The 21,000-nt window shown below is 38.1% G+C and overlaps 1 protein-coding gene across 9 annotated transcripts in view; it reads left to right on the top strand.

Moving 5' to 3' along the window:
- The window catches only part of CEP295 (centrosomal protein 295), a 55,880-nt gene that overhangs the window by 6,155 nt on the left and 28,725 nt on the right, over positions 1-21,000 (top strand). For 8 of the 9 annotated variants that reach the window (XM_059708152.1, XM_059708147.1, XM_059708146.1 and 5 more), the window contains exons 5-13: positions 909-1,002; positions 3,959-4,054; positions 8,818-8,958; positions 11,352-11,535; positions 11,755-11,922; positions 14,446-14,667; positions 15,719-15,808; positions 15,980-16,083; positions 20,113-20,250. In XM_059708152.1, coding sequence (XP_059564135.1) covers positions 909-1,002; positions 3,959-4,054; positions 8,818-8,958; positions 11,352-11,535; positions 11,755-11,922; positions 14,446-14,667; positions 15,719-15,808; positions 15,980-16,083; positions 20,113-20,250 — 1,237 coding nt within the window. Of the gene's footprint in view, positions 1-908; positions 1,003-3,958; positions 4,055-8,817; positions 8,959-11,351; positions 11,536-11,754; positions 11,923-14,445; positions 14,668-15,718; positions 15,809-15,979; positions 16,084-20,112; positions 20,251-21,000 lie in introns of those variants that run through there. The other variant, XM_059708155.1, reaches the window with a different exon arrangement.

Here is a 21,000-nt window from a genome sequence, read left to right as displayed (position 1 = left end):
TCTCTCTGCCTCTGACGTGGAAAAACAAAAAAATATCAATGCAATTAAGAGCATTAAAAGGTTATAGACTCTTTGGAAGTCATTAGTATTTTTGCATATTATAAAAATGAAAGAGCCTGTTATTAGTCAGCAATAGTCATTTTATGTAGTAGCCCATTTTTATCAATATTTCTCTTTTTTGCCCTAGCTGGTTTGGCTCAGTGGATAGACCGTCGGCCTGTGGACTGAAGGGTCCCAGGTTCGATTCCGGTCAAGGGCATGTACCTTGGTTGCGGGCACATCCCCAGTGGGGAGTGTGCAGGAGGCAGCTGATTGATGTTTCTCTCTCATCCGATGTTTCTAACTCTCTATCCCGCTCCCTTCCTCTCTGTAAAAAATCAATAAAATATATTTTTTTAAAAATATATTTCTCTTTTTTTTTTTTAATATATTTTATTGATTTTTACAGAGAGGAAGGGAGAGGGATAGAGAGTTAGAAACATCGATGAGAGAGAAACATCGACCAGCTGCCTCCTGCACGCCCCCTATTGGGGATGTGCCCGCAACCAAGGTACATGCCCTTGACCGGAATCGAACCTGGGACCTTTCAGTCCCCAGGCCGACGCTCTATCCACTGAGCCAAACCGGTCAGGGCTCTCTTTTTTTTTTTAACCCTGAACTAAAGAACATTAGATGTTCATTGGACTAGACCCCACTGTAGAGCTTTATGTCCTTAGATATATCTCTTAAACTTGGTAAACAATTTCTTAATACCTGCTGTGTATAGACTGTTTATTAAATAACACACTGAGCTTGTGGGATCAGATGGGAGGATTTCTTGAGATCCTGTGGCTTCTATATTTTTAATCTTCAGGGATGTACTATAATATTGTCTGAGAAAGTAATTTATGCATCTTTTGTTTTTTAAGGCACATAAAAGCTCGAAAGGAAGCACTGCTTGCGGAAAAAGAGAGGTCTGCCCAAATCACAAGCCTGCCACCTCCTCCCCCAAGTCTTTTTGAGGTGAATTACTTTGAGTGTCAAGAAAAACTAGGTTATAATAATTCTTTACTTTAATTCTATAATAATTCTTTATAGAATTCAGCACAGGTCAAAATATTTGCTATAACTTTTTTTTTTTAAATTTATTGATTTTTAAGGAGAGAGAGAAACATGGATTTGTTGTTCCATCTGTTTATGCAGTCATTGGTTGGTTCTTGTATGTGCTTTGATTGGGGATCGAACCCACAACCTTGGCTTATCCTGACAGTGATCTAACCAACTGAGCTACCCGACCAGGGTCTAACTTAATTTTAATTGTACAAATAACACATGCATATATTTGGAGTAAATAGTATGTATCTCTACTGTATTAGGACTGTTTTTTTTTAGCACAATACTAATACTGTTCTGAATATAATCTAAAATAAAGTGTGTGACCCAGCCAGTGTGGCTCAGTGATTGATTGTCGACCTATGAACCAAGAGGTGGTTTCATTCCTAGTCACAGCACATGCCTGGATTTCGGGCTCAATCCCCAGTAAGGAGGCATGCAGGAGGCAGCCAATCAATGATTATCATCATTGATGTTTCCATCTCTCTCTCCCTCTCCCTTCCTCTCTGAAATCAATGAAAATATATTAAAACACAGTCTGTGTTCAGTTTTTCCCAGTTATCTAAAAATATTTTTGCTTATTTGAAAACCTGTAGATGTTTTTTATCTTTAAAAATGCCCTTTATTTATTTTTTGAAAACTGGATTATTTGCTCTGTAGAGTTTTCCATATTTAGGATTTGGCCATTGTAGATAGTTACTATATTATAAGATAGAGATTAGTTCATATAAGTTCATAAGTTTATATAAGATTATGCAAAATATCATTTTGAACAATTTTATTAAGTAAAGTGGAAATTAAAAGGTATCAGTTCTCTTGTTCACATTAGCTTTTGGTGGTTATTGGGATGGCTGTTTGGATGATTATCAAAATTACAGTTATTTTTACCTAAGAAGTTAATTAGAAAAGGAAAAACACAAATACAAAAATGTCTAATTTAGTTGTATATACACATATATTTTATGTATGCATGATCAATATAAGTACCCAGTATTCACCTCTTAAGCCTTTAATGTTGTCAGCCTTCCTGCTTTTATGTTGAGCCATCTGCCATGTAACATTTGATCCAACAAGATTCAAATGGAAGAGTCAGATTGCAGTCTCTCCCTCAGTACCATGTTAAAAGACAGGTGGTATTTTATCTGTGATCCTGTGATTTATCGTTGTCATAATTCCTAATGTTCCTGGAAAACCAAAGTAAAAAATTTACAAAAAGCATGAAAAACTGTATGATTTAGCAAATATGAATTATATATTGGATGTAGAACCCCCGCAACTTTTTTTTATGAAAATTTTCAAAATAACAGAGAAGTTAGAAGAATACAATGAATAGCTGTTTGCGTTGTGTATAGATTTCAAATAGTTGTGCATATATGTATACATTTGAATGTAAATTGTAGAAATGACATTTCACCCTAAATACTTCTGCATGCTTCTTGTAAGAATAAGGATGTTTTCTTATGCAATCACAGTAACACCTTAGGAAAATTAACATTAATTCCTTAAATCCATTTACTATTTAGTCAGTAATCAGAATTTTCCAACTGCCCCTAAATTGTCTTGTCTTATACCTTTTTCTTTTTTAATTGATTTCACAGAGAGAGATAGGAACATCAATGATGAGAGAGAATCATTGATCAGCTGCCTCCTGCACGCCCCCCACTGGGGATTGAGCCCACAACCCAGGCATGTGCCCTTGACCAGAATCGAACCTGGGACCCTTCAGACCGCAGACTAGTGCTCTATCTACTAAGCCAAACCAGCTAGGACTTTTTTTCCCCCCCCCAAACCAGCATCCAAGCCAAAGTTCACCTATTGCTTCTGCTTGTTTTATTTCTTTGGTTTCTCTTAATGTAAAACAATACCTCCCCAAAGTCTTTTATTTCAGACTTTTTTAAGGGACTGGTTTGAAGAGACTAGACTAGTTTCTCATGTTCTGTATTTATCTGGCTTGGTTATGGTCATGTCTACAAGAGATATCCATCATAAAGGTATATTTTTCTCTTTAACTAGAGGGCCGGTGCATGTGCACAGAACATGGGGGTGGCAGGAGGTGGTGGGGGGGAAGTCCCTCAACCCGGCCTGCACCCTCTCCCAGTCCCTAGCATTGCTGCGGAGGCGGGAGAGGCTCCCGCCACTGCCGCTGACCTTGCCAGCTGTGAGCCTGGCTTCTGGCTTAGCACACTGACCACCAGGGGGCAGCTCCTGCGTTGAGTGTCTGCCCCCTGGTGGTCAGTGTGCATCATAGTGACCGGTCATTCTGCCATTCGGTCGATTTGGATATTAGCCTTTTATTATATAAGATTACCAAGTAATCTGAGAGATGGAACTTTATCAGTGAGCATGAACTGCTGTAACCAAATAATCAAACTTAGAATCAATAATAGTAGAACAACTTATTATATGCTTCCTGATGTGATGCATTAAACCAGCCGTGGGCAAACTACGGCTGGATCCAGCCCATTCGGCTGTTCTATCCGGCCCGCGGAGCCGAAAGAGCAGAGGGTTCTCTTGCTCTCCCCTCCGCTCCTTCACCAGCAGCAGTGTTAACATGGCAACGTCGGGAAACACGGCCGCAGCTCCTTCTGAGTCCAGTTTAAGAACCCATTGTGGCCCTCGAGTCAAAAAGTTTGCCCACCCCTGCATTAAACTATACAGCATCACCTCTTTAATACTCTTTTCTAAATATAATCTAGCTTTTAATTCTAATTCCAGTTTAATGGAAATATAGGGCATGATCCCATGTGAAAAAAATAAGAATAACTGATGAAAATACAAAATAAATTTATTTGTATTGGATCTAGCTTTAAATGAAAATTAATGCTTTTAATCTAACAATCTATTTCCTATGTTCCATTTTTTTCAGAACATTGAAATAAAGAGAATTTCTAATGTGAAAACCAATAGTTCTACCTACCATCATCTTTACGCTTTCGTGAATAGAGAGACAGACACAGAACAGGTGATTGACTTAATGTTTGTTCGTTTTCCTCATTTTATTACTTCTCTGTTCATTGAATTGAGTTATATATAGCTTCTTGTAAGTTGTTTCCAGATGTCAAAATTTGAATAATTCAACTAACCATCATAGAGTAATAATGTTTTTAAAAATCTTTCAAATATGTTTTGAATTATCGTGTCATATTTAATATAAATGAGGTTTAATATGAATGAAAGGAGTTAGCTATTTGGATGGTTATATTTTAAAATAGCAAATCTTAAAACTTTTTTAATCAAAATAATATATGCTCTTTGTGAAAATTTTGGAATTATACATGCCAGCCTAAATGATAGGAAAAACACCCATGATTTCATCACCAAAAGGAAATGTAGTTAATCCATTAATGAATTCATTATAGTCTCTCTATATAAACATATACACTTTTAAAAACATGATATTTAACAAGTACTTAATATTAAATCATAGAATTTATTTAACCATTTTTCTATTGTTCCATTTCTTCTGTAAGTAATGCAAACATAATATTTCTTCATCAGCTTTTTGCAAATAAACTACTTTATTTGTTCATTCAACTTTTTTAACATGTAAGAGCTTCTAGTATGTGGTGTTTGAATATCCTGATAACTTAATTCTAAACTCTTATATGCCACAAAATTTGTCTTGGCTAAAGAATGATGAAAGTGGCCTGCTATATTCCTGCTGGAGTCAGTAATTCTCTGAATTATGTTTTGCTACATTTACTTTCTGTATACACAACTAAACTAAATTCTTAAATTACTGATGCCCTTCATGATATTTTTTCTTTTGTCATTGACAGTTGCATAGTTTAAAAATGGATTTTTCATTCTAGAAAGATTTTTTTCTATTGTAACCATTATATTGGTTACTGTGAGACCCAGGAATGTCTGCAGACAAGTAAAACAGAAAAGTTAAATTCATCAATTTAAAAATTTCTCTAAATGACTGATGTACAAGATGCAGAAGTAGCATATTTTATATTTATTTTATGCACTGCAGATTACAATTCATGAAAAAAAAATTTAGAAACGTTTTCTAAAATGAGTTTTTGCTTGGGATTCAGTTTTTGCAAATTTCACACATCTTTGAGTTCAGCTACTGAGTGGAATCTGAATAATTATTTCAACCAGATTTTTGTTTAAATTTTTAATTGCACTGACACAAATCTATAAAGGATTATATCCCTAAAGCATTCTTGTAAAATCATTTCTTGATGTTTAGGCAGTAAGAATAAAACCGGGTACCTGCCCTGGCCGGTGTGTTCAGTAGTTAGAGCTGTGGCCCGTGCACCAAAGGGTCTCTGGTTCAATTCCTGGTCAAGGCATGTACCTGGGTTGCAGGTTCGACCTGGCCCTCGTCAGTGCGGGTGCAGGAGGCAGCCAATCGATGTGTCTCTCCCATGTTGATGTCTCTCTCTCTTTTTTCCTTCCTCCCTCTGTACACCCCTCCCTCCCTCCCACTCTCTTTATTTATTTATTTATTTATTATTTTTAAAAATATATTTTTATTGATTTCAGAGAGAAAGGGAGAGTGGGGAGAGAGACAGAAACATCAATGATGAGAGAGCATGATTGATCGGCTGCCTCCTACATGCCCCCCATCAGGGATCAAGCCCGCAACTCGGGCATGTGCACTTGGCTGGGATCGAACTTGGGACCCTTCAGTTCACAGGCTGAGGCCCCATCCACTGAGCCAAACAGGCAGGGCATCTCCCACTCTCTTTAAAAGTCAATGGAGCCCTGACAGCTTTGGCTCAGTGGATGGAGCATTGGCCTGCGGACTGAAGGGTCCCAGGTTCGATTCCGGTCAAGGCCATGTACCTTGGTTGCGGGCACATCACCAGTGGTGGGTGTGAGGAAGGTGGCTGATCGATGTTTCTCTCTCATCAATGTTTCTAGCTCTCTATCCCTCTCCCTTCCTCTCTGTAAAAAATCAATAAAATATATTTTTTTAAAAAGTCAATGGAAAAAATATCCTCTGGTGAGGATTAACAAACAAACAAACGAAAAGTTGGGGTTACCTAATTTTTCTCTAACTTTATTTTCTTTATATCCTTTATATTTCTCATTGTGTCTGGACTTAACATGTTAATCATGAATGTTGTATATTTTAAAGTTTCCCTCCCTTAAAATTTTGGTTTATCAAAATTGACATTTTGCTTTTAATTTACCCTTAAATGGTATGAAGAATTTCAAAACAACTTTTTTTCTTAAACCTCATGGCCTAAATGGAATGAAATACTGTTCCGTAAAGGTTATTTTGTATAATGTTATGCATGTTAATGCACTATTATTTTATAGCAAATACAATTTTGATTTAATAGAATCTTTCTTGTTTTGTCTGGTGTATTTAGATTTGCATAAATATTTATTGGCTCAAAAGTTATATAATATTTTTGTCCTGGCTGGTTTGGCTCAGTGGATAGAGCATTGGCCTGTGGACTGAAGGGCCCCCCATTCGGTTCGGGGAAGGGCACGTCCCTCCCTTGCAGGCTCCCGGCCCTGGTCAGGGGCATGCTGGCGGCAACCAATCAATTTGTCTCTCACATTCTTGTTTCTCTCTGTCTCTCCCTCTCCCTTTCACTCTCTCTAAAAATCAATGGAAAAATATTCTTGGGTGAGGATTATTAAAAAAAAGTTATATGATACTTTTTTAATTAACTTATTTAAAATATATTTTTAATCTCTATATTTGGAAACTTACTTTTTTAATATTTTTTTTATTGATTTCAGAGAGGAAGGGAGAGGGAGAGATAGAAACATCAATGATGAGCGAGAATCATTGATTGGCAGCTTCCTGCATGCCCCCTACTGGGGATCGAGCCCACAACCCAGGCATGTGCCCTTGGCTGGAATCAAACTGGGGGCCCTTCAGTCTGCAGGCTGACATTCTATCCATGAGCCGAACCAGCTAGGACTTACATAATATTTTTTTATAAAGTTGTTTGGACATTGCACTCTTACTATCTTAATGTCAGTCTCTTTCCCTATTTATTTCACTGTTTGAGAGTTTTAAATAATTTTATATATATACTTAACTAGAAGCCCGGTGCATGGGTTTGTGCACCGGTGGAGTCCCTTGGCCTGGCCTGTGGGGATCAGTTGAAACCAGCAGTTCTACATCCCCCAAGGGGTGTAGTAGTATGCGAAGTGGCAGGCAGCCAGGGAGCAGCCTGAGCCCAGGCTGAGCACAATGCCACTCTCGCTCATCCTGGTTCCGCTGCACCTCCTGCCGCCACTGCTCAGTAGGCTTGCTGCCACTCCGCTGTGGTCTCCGTGCACCCATCCTAGTGCGATACCAGCATGCCCATGACCGAGTGGGGGCCATGGGCTCGCTCCCAGTCAGTACCAATCCCGGTCCCGATGGGGAAGGGAACGCAGGGGAGTGTCTGTGGGAGAGGCTCACGCACTGCAATTGCACTCGCCAGCCATGAGCCCAGCGTCTGGTGCCCATTGGTCAGCTGAGTGGTGCTCCCTCTGTGGGAGCGCACTGACCACCAGGGGACAGCTCCTGCATTGAGTGTCTGCCCCCAGTGGACAGTGAGCATTGTAGCTACTGGTCAACCGGTCGCTTAGGCTTTTATATATATAGTTTTCATGTTCATCATTAATTATTTCAACTGACAAATACAATTTCAACATATAAAATACATAGAAGACTTTTATTAAGATTAATTACATTTGGAATGTTTACCAAGATTTGAAAATGAATATTCAGATATAAGAATCCAGGTTATGTGCCTCTCCCCCTCTTTAGTATTATTGTTATGTTAATGAATATGATGGCTAACTACAGTCACATAATCATTGGTTATGTGCAAGTTCTAGGAAGCCAGAAATTATATTAAAGTAGGTGTTTTTGGTGAATTGGTCTTCTTGAGGCTGAAGCCAAGCAGCAGATGTTGACTGAAAATCAAAAATAAATCTCGGTGCTTTCCTAAATGACTTACATGATTTTTGATGTTTGTGGTTTCTTTACTACTACCTTTCAGCATTTGTTGTTTTAATGGGATTTCTCTACTTAACAAAATGCGTTTGGATAAGTATAATGCAGCAATGTTCAACCTTTTTCATGGCACACATAACCTAATTACTAAAATTCTGTGGCACATCAAAAAATACAATACATTTTTTGCAAGCTGGCAAAAAAAGAAATAAGTATAATTTTGATTCATTCACACCGGACAGCTATTGTGTGTTGGCTGTTGTCTTTTTTTTTCCAATGTAAGGAAAAGAGGTCAGAGCTCCTGACTAAATAAATAGTTAGGTATTGAATGTTTTGAAAATTCTTGTGGCACACCAGTTGAAAATCACTGCTATAGTGTAATCTGGCTTGAAATTAACAACTTGTAAAACTTTACAGTAACAATTTCATCTTTGTCATAGATACATGCTGTGGGCATTCAACTATCATTTAATTTAAAAAAATATTTTTTTTATTGATTTCAAAGAGGAAGAGAAAGGGAGAGATAGAAACTTCAATGATGAGAGAGAATCATTGATTGGCTGCCTCCTGCACACCCCCTACTGGGGATTGAGCCCCCAACCCAGGCATGTGCCCTTGACTGGAATCAAACCTGGGACCCTTCAGTCCGTAGGCTGATGCTCTATCCGCTGAGCCAAACCCGCTAGGGCTTATCATTTAATTTTATTTAAGTAGTAAAACATGCTTTTAAAGTTGTTTTTTTAATTATTGGTTTGTCTTACACTTTTAAATTGCCTAAAATGTTACTGATTGACTGCTAGCCAGATCCTCATTTGGCTGCTGAAGAAGAAGCTAAAAGACTGGAAGAAGTACAAAAACAAGCAGAGAAAGAGAGAATGGAGCAAACTGAAAAGGCACATGTACGGGGTTTCCAAGCAATGAAAAAGATCCATTTGGCTCAAGTAAGAATTACATTCTCACTGTGACCACTACTGACAGACTTAACCAATAGCTTTGCAGAACTGATGAGTGAATGGGCTCAAAGTAAGGAGGTGTGAGGAATGTGAAAATATAGCCTCTGAGTCATATGATTTCAAATTTCCCCACTTTCTTTTACCTCTTGTTTCAAATTCAGGTTGGGTGAAGCTATTCTCACTAATAGTATATTGCTGTTCTAAAATGGTTACTAATGATGAATTTATTAAAAGTTAAATATTTTAATCAATTCGAAAATAGCCTGAGAAGAAATTAATCACTTTTCTAATTTGTACTCTGTAAATTCTAGAATTCAACTCATTAAATATTTGTTGAGCAGAGCACTTGTTGGCTTCGCAGAGTGTTGATTCAAAGGTGGAGTCATGACCCTGTTGTCAAGCAGCTTTGAAAAGGTGGTTGTTGCAGAACTGCAGAATATGTATAATGGAAACTGGCTTCATAGTTTCAGCTTCACAGTTGTCAGCAAGTGTTTATTCTTGAAACAGCATAGAAATGACTAATCTTTTTAGAAGTCTGAATTTATGTTCTGAATTTGACGCATGCATTTAGATGTTTTAAATGCTTATCTGAGGAAGTTTTTTAAGTGCTCCTGTGAGGAATAAATGCCTGTCTCCTTTTAAAATTGAATTTATTGGGGTGACATTGGCAAAATGCCTATCTCATTAAAGTTCATTTGTATAGTTTGAACTGAATTATTACCTTCTCCCTTAAATTTTTAGCTTTTATAAACTGGAAATAAGTTATGACTAAAATAACTGAATGTCTGAATTAGTATCAGTCTATCTAAGGCCTAAACCTATAGAAAAAATTGTGAAAGCATCGTAAACTGAGCACTCCTCCATAAATCAGTAATGTCTGGTGGTGAAGTGAGTAGACTCCATAGTCCGCCTAGATTTTTGTCCCTTTACTCCTTCGCTCTTTGATCTCAGGCAGGTTACCTAAGCTCTCTGAGCTCTGTTTCATGATCTGTTTTGTGAGGATTAAATGAATTGAGTGAAGCCCCTGGGATTGTGCCTGGAATTTCATAAGCTCACAGTAATTTATCATTGGTGGTGGTAGATATTATAAATAATTCAAGTAGAAAAATATGCCAAGCTTTCAGCGAGCCAAGAATAGTATACTTATTCAAATAAATTTCAAGTTAATTGAATAAGAAGTTAGTGATTTGAAACTTAATGTAAATGAAGTGATTTCATAATTTGATTCTTTTTCAGGACATGGCAAAAAAATTGGAGATATTTTATCTCCAAATGACAAAATATTTTAAACTTATATAAGAACAAGTAGTGTGTATATGTAATCACTTGAAAAACACTTTGTTATACAGGCTGTCCACCTTTTTTCAGACTTAGTGTCTCTTACACAAAAATGTCATCAAACTGTGCAATCTCATTACCACTAGAGTGTTTCCTTCCCCCGTCTGAACCTTTTTGCTGTAAATACCATTGTGCCCTGGGACCGTATTTCCTGCTGGTGTCTAGTGTCTGTTATAACTAGTGTTTGGCCGCTACTTGCCCTTTCAACTTTATCTTTTTTCCTTGAATACCCCTGCCCTCTACTTGTATGTCCTATCTATAATGAATAGTGTACTTTTTCTGAATACCCTGTGCCTTCATTTCCATACCTTTGTACTGTAGTTGTTACTTCTTTCTTATATGCCTTCTCCTTCACCCACTTTTATCGGGCTAAATCCTCATCCCAAGGAATCAGAAGTTTTCTCTTATGCTCCCTCCCTAGCCTCCACCACCAAAATCCTGTTAGATAACCTCACTGAAACTCCTGCTTAAATTTCCAAATTAGCCAGACTCTAAGCTTAAAGAGATACATATAAATCTCCTTTAATCATGGTGATTCCAAGAGTATGATGTAATAAGTATCATCTGTTAAGCCACAGTCGCTCTGGGTCCTGGTGCCTACCGGAGACTGGTATATGCTGCTGTCTGCGAGGAGAGCTGGTACAGAGTGCACTGCAGGAGTCGTGGCACTTACAGAGAGCCTATTAGACAGAGCCTAACTGCATGCCTGTCCTGAGAAAGGAGAACTGTAACTGGCAGACACCTTTGAAGCTTTGTGGTGTAATCAGTTCTACCCACCACCTTAGAGTCCTTATGACAGAGTACTAATTCCCTGTTTGCTGCTCTAGGGGTGAGGTTGTATCTCTAACATCAGTGGTATCTGACATTTAGTAAATATTTTTGAATGAATTTAATGTCTTTTTTGTGGTATAACAAATGGTAGAGGAGGGAGGGTAACCCCTGGCCCTGTTCCTCAAGATTTCCCTACTTTCCCCTCACTGTTAATATTAATACCCTAAGTGTGTGCCTCAGCTGTTGTTAATGAAATCTCTTCATTCTTGAAGAGTCAAGAAAAACTAATGAAAGAACTCAAACAGCTACAGCAAGAGGACCTGGCACGCAGGAGACAGACTGTAGCACGAATGCCACCACAACTAGTTGCACTTCCATACAAACGCAGTGAAATGAAAGAAGACTGGCAGAGAGAGCTCGAATTTGCCTTTGAAGACATGTACAATGCAGACAGGAGTAAGATATTTTCAATAAACTTTCTACGATGCCTTTAAATGTCTTGGTGGGAAAATGCGTTTGCATTGATGAAGCAGTTTTTATTTTGAAATGAGTTGTTCGTTTGAAAGAGGTCCTCATGTTTTAGACTTAGAAACTGTAATGGCCTTTAAATTTTTATGCTCAAGTTCTTTTTAGTCATTTTGGAATGGAAACATATCTCTGTATTTCTTTATTGAGAGGTGAAAGGAAACCTGATTTTGCACCTCGAACCAGAACCTTTGCCCACTGTGACTGATCAGATCCAAGATGAAGAACTGGACCTTTCAATGGAACAAGAAAATTTAGGTGAAACTGAAAAACCTCCAGTGACAGAAGCTGAAACAATATGTCCTGGTGAAGCAGATGGTAAAAACTTCTTCAAAATTGAATATTACAGTGTTTCATAGAACAAATTACTAATCATTTGCCAACAGAAAAGTGTGGTCTAATTTGAGTGCAAACAGTGCTTATTGGGAATAGGAGTGATGGAAGGAGGAAATAGCATGTACAGATTTCCATTATTAATGATCCTTTTCATATATATAGGAGGAAAGTTCTTTTATTCATATGTACATATAGTCTGAAGATTTTTAGGGTACTTGGTTTAGATGCTTAATTCTGAATTCATTTGAAAGGTCAGCACTTTTTTAGACTTTCATCAAATCACCAAAGAAATCCTACTGTGTTAATTATAGCTAGACACTAAGTGTGTAATAAATAGCAAACACTTAGATCTCTTTTCTAAACTTCATCTCTGTCTCCACCATTCAAAACCTTATCATGGGTACTTAAAACTCAGTATCTTAACAGCAAATTGATCATCTTCTCTTTAGTCCAGAAACCTTGTCTTCCTGTCTTCCTCCTCCGTAGTAAACTAGAGACCCGGTGCACGAAATTCGTGCACAGGTAAGGTCCTTCAGCCTGGCCTGTGATCTGGGCCTATCAGGGCCTTCTGGCTGCCAGCTGCTGGCTGGGGCCTTCCTTTGTTCCACGCCGCCCCCTGGTGGTCAGCGCACGTCATAGCAATTGATCAAACTCCTGAGGCGACACTTTGCATATTAGCCTTTTTTATATATACTAGAGGCCCAGTGCACGAAATTTGTGCACAGGTAGGGTCCCTAGACCTGGCCAGCAATCAGGGCTGATAGGGCCTTCCAGCTGCCGACCGGGGCCTTCTTTCATTCCATGCTGCCCCCTGGTCAGCGCATGTCATAGCAAGCAATCAAACTCCAGGTCTCCTGGTCGAACTCCTGAGGGGTCACTTTGCATATTAGCCTTTTATATATATAGATACAGTTTGCAGTTGTCCAAGCTAGACCAGTGGTTGCCTCTGACACCTCCCGCTCTTTTACTCTATATCTACTATAAGACTAAGTCCTCTTCATTTTGACCTCTTTTTACCCCTATCCCTAACTACTATGGCCTTTGTTCAAAACCACTCAGGCTTTCTCATCATTTCCACTCTACACTGGGTAGGTAGCCCTTTAGGCTTCCAACTTTATGTGGGTCTCCTCTTGAACTCCTTGGGTGAGGGCTCTAGGCTTTGTCCCTGTCCCTAGGCCCACACTACTGTCCAAAGTGTAAGGTCATTGCGGTTTGGCCATAACTTCAGAAGGTGGTTTTGGGCTCATTTGTCTTCCAGAATTCCCACTTAAATTTCATTTCTGGCCTCTGCAGAATCTTTTATTTTCTTGCCAGATCAGCAGTGCCTTTAAGAAGATACTTTACTGTTTCCTTCAGCTCTTTGAGTTGTTTTCATTGGGAATATCATTCAGATTGGTGGTTTGTCAGAGTTGCACAGCTTGCCTTATCTAAAAGGACAGTCACTTTTCAGCTACTGCTAATCCATTTGGGATTGCTGGTTGGGTTTTGCCAATTCTCTTGATTTTTCAAAAGAACCTAGGAATACTATTGTTTTTAAATGGTGAGTGAAAGAAGCCAGGTAAAAATAAAATACCTAAATGTAATTCCATATTTATATAAAATTCAAGGCAAAAATAATCTGGTTTCAAGGCAGCATATTGGTTATCTTGAGGGGTGTACTGACTGGAAGGAGCATGAAGGAGTTTTTGAAATGTTTCACATAATGATCTGGGTGATGTTATATAGATAAATGTAAAGTTCACTGTGCTGTACATGTAAGTTACGACTAAGAAAGTTTAAAGAAAAGGTCAGAAAATTATAGTCTGCCAGTTTTCAACCTCTGTAGATTTCTTAAATTTTATTCCTTACGTCAGAACACTATGCATGGAAACACAGTTTTGTCCCCTTAGAGAATTGTTAGTATTGTACTGAGTTTTGGAATTGTACTATCAGCCCATATGGAAGGATGTTTTGAGGAAACAACTTAAGAATTTTTAACTACAGGGATCTCTTTATAATGATAAGCGGGAGAAATTTTCCCAGATAGTACCAGGAATCCTTTGGGAGCACTTGATTTGCTTTCAAGGTATAACTGCTAATGTTTTTCTCTGTAGCTACTAAGTACAGAACCATAATTGGTATCCTCCTCTAGCATATAGAACCTTACAACACATATTTTCAAAGTTAATCTTACAAATTAAGAGGTATGCATTCTGTCTTCATTTACAAACAGAATAAACATGTTACTGATACGTTTTCAGCTTCAAATTTGTGATGGATGCTTGTTGGAAAATAGTTTAATTTTGGTGTCTTTATTAAATTTAAGTTAAAAATATTATTCCTGGTCATAAAATTGTGATTGGGTTTGAATAGCATTGTATATACTGTTAAATTATAAATAATGTGAGGGAAAAAAAGTTGTGCTTTTGTTTTAACTAGTAGTTGTAGCAGTAACTAAGTATAAAGATAGGATAATTTACTGGGTGTATAATAGATGCTGAATAAATGTTTTTTCTTTTCTTTTAGTTCCCTTGGCAATGAAGACCCAGCAACTCCCTTCAAAAATTCTTTTTAAAAAATTATTAAATAAGATTCGAAACCAGAAATCTCTATGGACAATTAAATCCATGTCTGAGGATGAAAGTGAAATGACTACGACTATTAGTGAAACTGAGAGTAAAGCACCAACATTTGAATCAGAAACAACTGCTATTGAAGAGGGAACATTATCCTCTAGGCAGGAACAAGGTGTGTCTGTCCAGTAGTCTCATTTTGTAGGCCATACACCCTTTCTAAGTTACTTAAAAACATGTTCATTCCTGCCCTGGCACAGTGGCTCAGTGGATTGGAGCAATGTCCCTTATACCAAAAAGGTTGTGGGTTCAATTCCCATTTGGGGCACAATACAGGAGGCAACTGATCCATGTTTCTCTCTCCCTCTCTATCTAAAATCAATAAAAACATATGTTCAGAGAGGAAGGGAGAGGGGGAGAAGGAGAGAAAAAGAGAGAAACATCAATGATGAGAGAGAATTATTGGCTGGCTGCTTCCTACATGCCCATCACTGGGGGTCAAGCCTGCAACCGGGCATGTGCCCTGACCTGGAATTGAACCATGACTTCCTAGTTCAGTGATGGCAAACCTATGACACACGTGTCAGAGGTGACATGCGAACTCATTTTTTTTGGTTGATTTTTCTTTGTTAAATGGCATTTAAATATATAAAATAAATATCAAAAATACAAGTCTTTGTTTTACTATGGTTGCAAATATCAAAAAATTTCTATATGTGACACAGCACCAGAGTTAAGTTAGGGTTTTTCAAAATGCTGCCACACTGAGCTCAAAAGGTTCGCCATCACTGTCCTAGTTCATGGGTTGACACTCAACCACTGAGCCATGCTGGCTGGGCTTTTGTTATTTTTATATTTTTATTGATTTCAGAGAGGAAGGGGGTGGGAGAGAGAAAAACATCAATGATGAGAGAGAATCCCTGATCGGCTGCCTCCTGAACACCCCACACTGGGGATTGAGCCCAAAAACCAGGCCTATGCCCTGACCAGAAATCGAACCAGGACCTCCTGGTTTATAGGTCAGTGTTCAACCACTAAGCCACGCTGGCTGGGCTAGGCCCAAGTTTAATATATAAAATATGTGGTCATCTGGAAGGTGACTGGATCTTAAATAAGACATTCAGGTGGACCAAGATGAATTGTTAATCTGAGTGCAGAGTTTTGTTATTTTGTTCAGATTTAAGATTAACAGTGATAATATGTTCATAATAATGTATTTATTATAGTTGAAAGTGATATGCTAACAGTTGACTCTGGACCACTCACTAGTGAAGATCAACCAATTTCATGTGATGCAGACTCTAAAAAGGAACAAGGTATTTTTTTTAATTTACATCCTTTTTAAATTTACATCCTCAAATTAAACTTGCTTGTTCTTCAAATCTTTTTCCTAATAAAACTTCATGAAATGAATGAATAAAGAGCATTAGAGTAGTATCAAAATTCTAAATTATTAAAACTAACTTTTGTTTTGGGAATCCTCTTAGAAATAAATGAGACCCAAACAATCACAGCTGTAGCTCAGAGTTCAGTTCTACTCCATCCTCAAGAGGAAGCAACCAGAATTAGAATGGCAGCAAGACAGAAACAGGTAATTTGAAATTTTTGTTATTAAAGGTTTTGTTCTTCCCCTTGGTACTATAATTTTGTTTGACCAGTGAAATTTGTCTTAATATCTGGCTACATTTGATACCATTTATTCTGCCTTGACTTACACATTCAGCTGATAGAAGGCACTTCATCTTCACATGTACTATTCATTTTACCCTTATGACTTCTTCGCATTTTATACTTTTGTACATATCTTTCCTATAAAATGTATTTGTTTTTAAAGTCGGAGACTTTTAAAAATGTATTTTATTCTACAGAATTTCTGGTACAGTGCTTTATGCATAATAAGTGTTCAATAAATATTTGTGGAATAAATGGATCCCTGTCGTAATATTGGACATTAAAGATTTTTTGAAAAATAGTATTTCAGAAGAAAAATTTAAATTCAACCTTCTTTTTTTTTTTTTTAATTAAATCTTTATTGTTCAGATTATTACATTTGTTCCTTTTTTTTTTCCCCCCATAACTCCCCTCCTCCCAGTTCCCGCCCCACCCTCCGCCCTCACTCCCCTCCCACTGTCCTCATCCATAGGTGCACGATTTTTGTCCAGTCTCTTCCCACATCTCCCACACCCCTTTCCCCCCCAAGAATAGTCAGTCCATTCCCTTTCTATGTCCCTGATTCTATTATAATCAACAGTTCATTCTGTTCATCAGATTATTTATTCACTTGATTCTTAGATTCACGTGTTGATAGATGCATATTTGTTGTTCATAATTTGTATCTTTACCTTTTTCTTCCTCTTCCTCTTCTTAAAGGATACCTTTCAGCATTTCATATAATCCTGGTTTGGTGGTGATGAACTCCTTTAGCTTTTCCTTATCTGTGAAGCTCTTTATCTGACCTTCAATTCTGAATGATAGCTTTGCTGGATAAAGTAATCTTGGTTGTAGGTTCTTGGTATTCATCACTTTGAATATTTCTTGCCACTCCCTTCTGGCCTGCAAAGTTTCTGTTGAGAAATCAGCTGACAGTCGAATGGGTATTCCCTTGTAGGTAACTGAGTTTCTTTCTCTTGCTGTTTTTAAGATTCTCTCTTTATCTTTTGCTCTTGGCATTTTAATTATGATGTGTCTTGGTGTGGTCCTCTTTGGATTCCTTTTGTTTGGAGTTCTCCGCGCTTCTTGGACCTGTAAGTCCATTTCTTTCACCAGGTGGGGGAAGGTTTTTGTCATTATTTCTTCAAATAGGTTTTCAATATCTTGCTCTCTCTCATCTTCTGGCACCCCTATAATTCTGATGTTGGTACGCTTGAAGCTGTCCCAGAGGCTCCTTACACTATCCTCGCATTTTTGGATTCTTTTTTCATTTTGCTTTTCCGGTTGGATGTTTTTTGCTTCCTCGCATTTCAAATCATTGACTTGATTCTTGCGCTCCTCTGGTCTGCTGTCGGGCGTCTGTATAATATTCGTTATTTCAGTCCGTGTGTGCTTAATTTCTAGTTGGTTCCCCAATATAAGATCGAGGGTCTTATTAGTTTTCGTGTAGATCTCATTAAGTTTATCGGCAGCTTCTAAACAGTTCTTGAGAGACCTTAAAAGTGTGGTTCTGAACTCTATATCTTCCATTGACAATTTTGTCCTGTTTCTTTGTCTCCGCATTTTGTTATGCTTCCTTGGTGCACCCCCTAGTGGTCTTTGTTCGCAGTCTTATAGATAAATCTTGATTGTTGTAGCTAATTCCAGGGAGGGTTTGACCTCCAGGCCAAGTGGCTATGAGAATCAGCTGTGTCAGCAGTGAGAGAACTTCTGTCCTCTAGGGAGGTGCTAATCTAGCCTTTGCCTGAGGCTATCCGGCAAATGCCTCTGTGCAGGGCTTGGGCGGGGCGGGTCGCACAGGATCAACAGGGTGGGCCAGAGAGAGCAGTTATGGCGGCTCTCAGTCCTGTCCCCAGGGGCTCTGCCTCTCTGAGTCCCAGCACCCGCTGCAAAGCTCGGAGAGAAAGCTGCACTCGCTCTGACCGAAGCCAGACAGTCCGCTTCTCCCGTTTGAGCCTGGGTCCCTAAAGACTCGCCTGTATCTGGAGCTCAGAGTCTGCGACTCCCTCCCGATTGAAAACAACAACCGCGCCCTCCGCCGCCAGCCCGCTCCGCGCACTCAGCACCTCAGAATTTGACTTCAGCACTGCGCCTCCTCTGAGTGTCCGTGTGCGTTTCTCTTTCCTCCTAGTTGTAGGACTTCCACTCAGCCGGTGTTCCTGTGGTTCTGGGTGATGTCCGTTCCGTGTTTTAGTTTCACTTTTGAAGTAGTTGTTCAAAGCAGCAAACTCCAGCATTAACCTATGCCGCCATCTTGGTTCTCCTCTAAATTCAACCTTCTTATCAATAATTTTGGTTCCATATACTTTAGTAAAAGATCGTATTTATTTATTTATTTATTTATTTAAGGGTTTTTTGGTTGGTTTCTTTGTTTTAATTTTTCAATTACATATGACATTCGATATTCAGTCTCAACACAGCTTTTCCTTTATTTATTTATTTATTTATTTTAATCCTCAGCCGAGGATATTTTTCCATTGATTTTTAAAGAGAGTGGAAGGGAGAAGGAGACAGAAACATCAATGTGAGAGAGACACGTAGATTGGTTGCCTCTTGCACACACCCTAACCAGGGTCAGCGAACCTACAACCAAGGTATGTGCCCTTGACTGGAATCGAACCCAGGGCCCTTCAGTCCCCGGGCCGATACTCTATCCATTGAGCCGAACTGGCTAGGGCAAAATATTTATTTTTAATATAAATTACCTTGAAAGAAGCTGGTTGTTACTAAGTCAGTCAGTTTATATAGTTTTTTATAAAAATACAGCTATACAGTTAAATTCTGAGCCAGTATTTCTTCTCAGATACTTGTTTTTTAAATCAGTATTCTAAAGCATTAATGTCCAATGGAACTTTCTGTGGTAATGGAAATGTTCTATATCTGTGTCCATGTAACTGCTAGCTACATGGGCTATAAAATACTTGAAATATTACTAGTGTAATGAGGAACTGAATTTTAATTTTTAGTTAGTTTGAATTCACTTACCTAGTCACATGTAGCTAGTGACTTTTATATTGATAATGCTGTTCTAGAGGTACTGCAGTACTGTAAACAGCTAAATTCAGTGGTTCCTACCCTGAGGGAAAGTAAGGAAATGAAGACAGGAACTTGCTATAGCCTCATTAATTTTTAACTGTTGCCTGACTAAAAATAGGTAAAGTTTCGGATTGAGACAGTTCTTGTTTTGAAAACAAGATCATCTTTTATTATCTCTAATAAAAGTGTTCCTCTTAATAAAACTTCACATTCATTTTTTTACTTAATCAGTAAATATTTACTATGTATTACATATGTATCAGGGACTTGACTAGATGCTGGATTTAGCAGGCAACCAGGTTAGCCCAGTCCCTGTCCTCATGAAACTTGGTCACTCTGACATCCATTCTTTTCACTTGGATCTGTGTGTATATTGGTGTAACATTATAGTCCAGGTGTCATCCATGTGCCATTGGCCAACTCTGTTTCATGCCTGACAGTGTTTATCATTGTATTGCTATTTGGGTTCTAAATAACTGCATTCTTCTATGGGTATGCCTTAGAAATCAAAGTGTTTGGGGAGGCCTTGACATTTAATATCTTTGTCATTTCTTACTTAGTACGTTGTGAAATTAACCTTGTGGACACAGAATTTGGCCTTCTCTGTAGGTGGGGCTTCAGTGATGATCATGGCTTCCCTGTGCTTCCAAGAAATAGAAATCATTAATGTGTTGTTGTTTTCTTTCTGTCTCTTTTTAATTTTTTTTCCCTTTTTCTCTTTTCCTCCTTTTCCCATCGTTCACTCCCTTCCCCCTTGCCCCCGACAGCAGCACAATAACAGATAATCTTCTGGGATAATTGGTACTGTTGGTGATAATACCTGTTTCTTTTCAATGTAATTCATTCTATAAACTTTTCTTTTGTGTGAGTTTGTTGTTAATAGATCCACAGTTTTGTGTTTTTCCTTGTGTGTGTGTGTTTTTTTTTTACCTAGATAATGGAAATAGAAGAGCAGAAGCAAAAGCAATTGGAATTACTTGAACAAATTGAACAACAGAAGTTAAGATTAGAATCTGATTGCTTCAGGGCTCAGCTGGAAGAAGAAAAAAGAAAACAACCTCACCAGACTGAGGTAGGATGCGGGGAAATCTCATCCCTACATAGACCACTGGGGGATAAGGAAATATAATAAAACCTCAATATAATGGACTAATTCGGGTGAGGGGGTTTCTGCTAAAGCCGAAAGTCTGTTATATAATAAAGTAGGTTTTCCCAATGCATATGTTAAAAAGTTAACAAATTAATTATTTTACCTGTTTTTACTTATTAGACACGTTTCTGTAAATTATGTATGAAAAATTTAATTTCACAGGAAAGTTTTCTATATGTATTACTGTAATTTTAAATTTATACTGGAAAGGTCTAGTAAATACGTGCATTCACCAGTCACCTCAAGTATAAAGTGTACACGGCTGGGGTGTGGCTTAGCACACGTGGGAACATTGGCGGCCGCCTGCATTTAAACTGCTACAGATAGTCACCCCACGAGGCAACAGAACCAGTTACAGCAAGTATGTCAAGCTCATGGCTAACACGGGCCAAATAAACAAAGTTTAAGGTTATGTGGGCCGCAAAAAAGCAATAGCTTCAATTTTCATAGAAACATAAGTTTATTTCAATAAAGACATGCTGAATACAAAGGGCTGAAATAAATGAGTAATCATTAACATAAAATAATAGAGCATTTTAATACAAATTTAATATTTTTTCTTGAACATTAACTTACCAGATACTATCTACACAAATTAATAAGCATAATGCAAATAAACCTATTTTTCTTGTTCTCTGAAAGCAAAGTATTCCCTGTTGCACTCACCAAACA

This window comes from Myotis daubentonii, chromosome 9 (genome assembly GCF_963259705.1).
Source record: "Myotis daubentonii chromosome 9, mMyoDau2.1, whole genome shotgun sequence".
NCBI classification, from domain to species: domain Eukaryota; kingdom Metazoa; phylum Chordata; class Mammalia; order Chiroptera; family Vespertilionidae; genus Myotis; species Myotis daubentonii.
The sequence above is the reverse complement of the archived record's forward strand: the minus strand, read 5'-3'. Positions and strand labels throughout refer to the sequence as shown.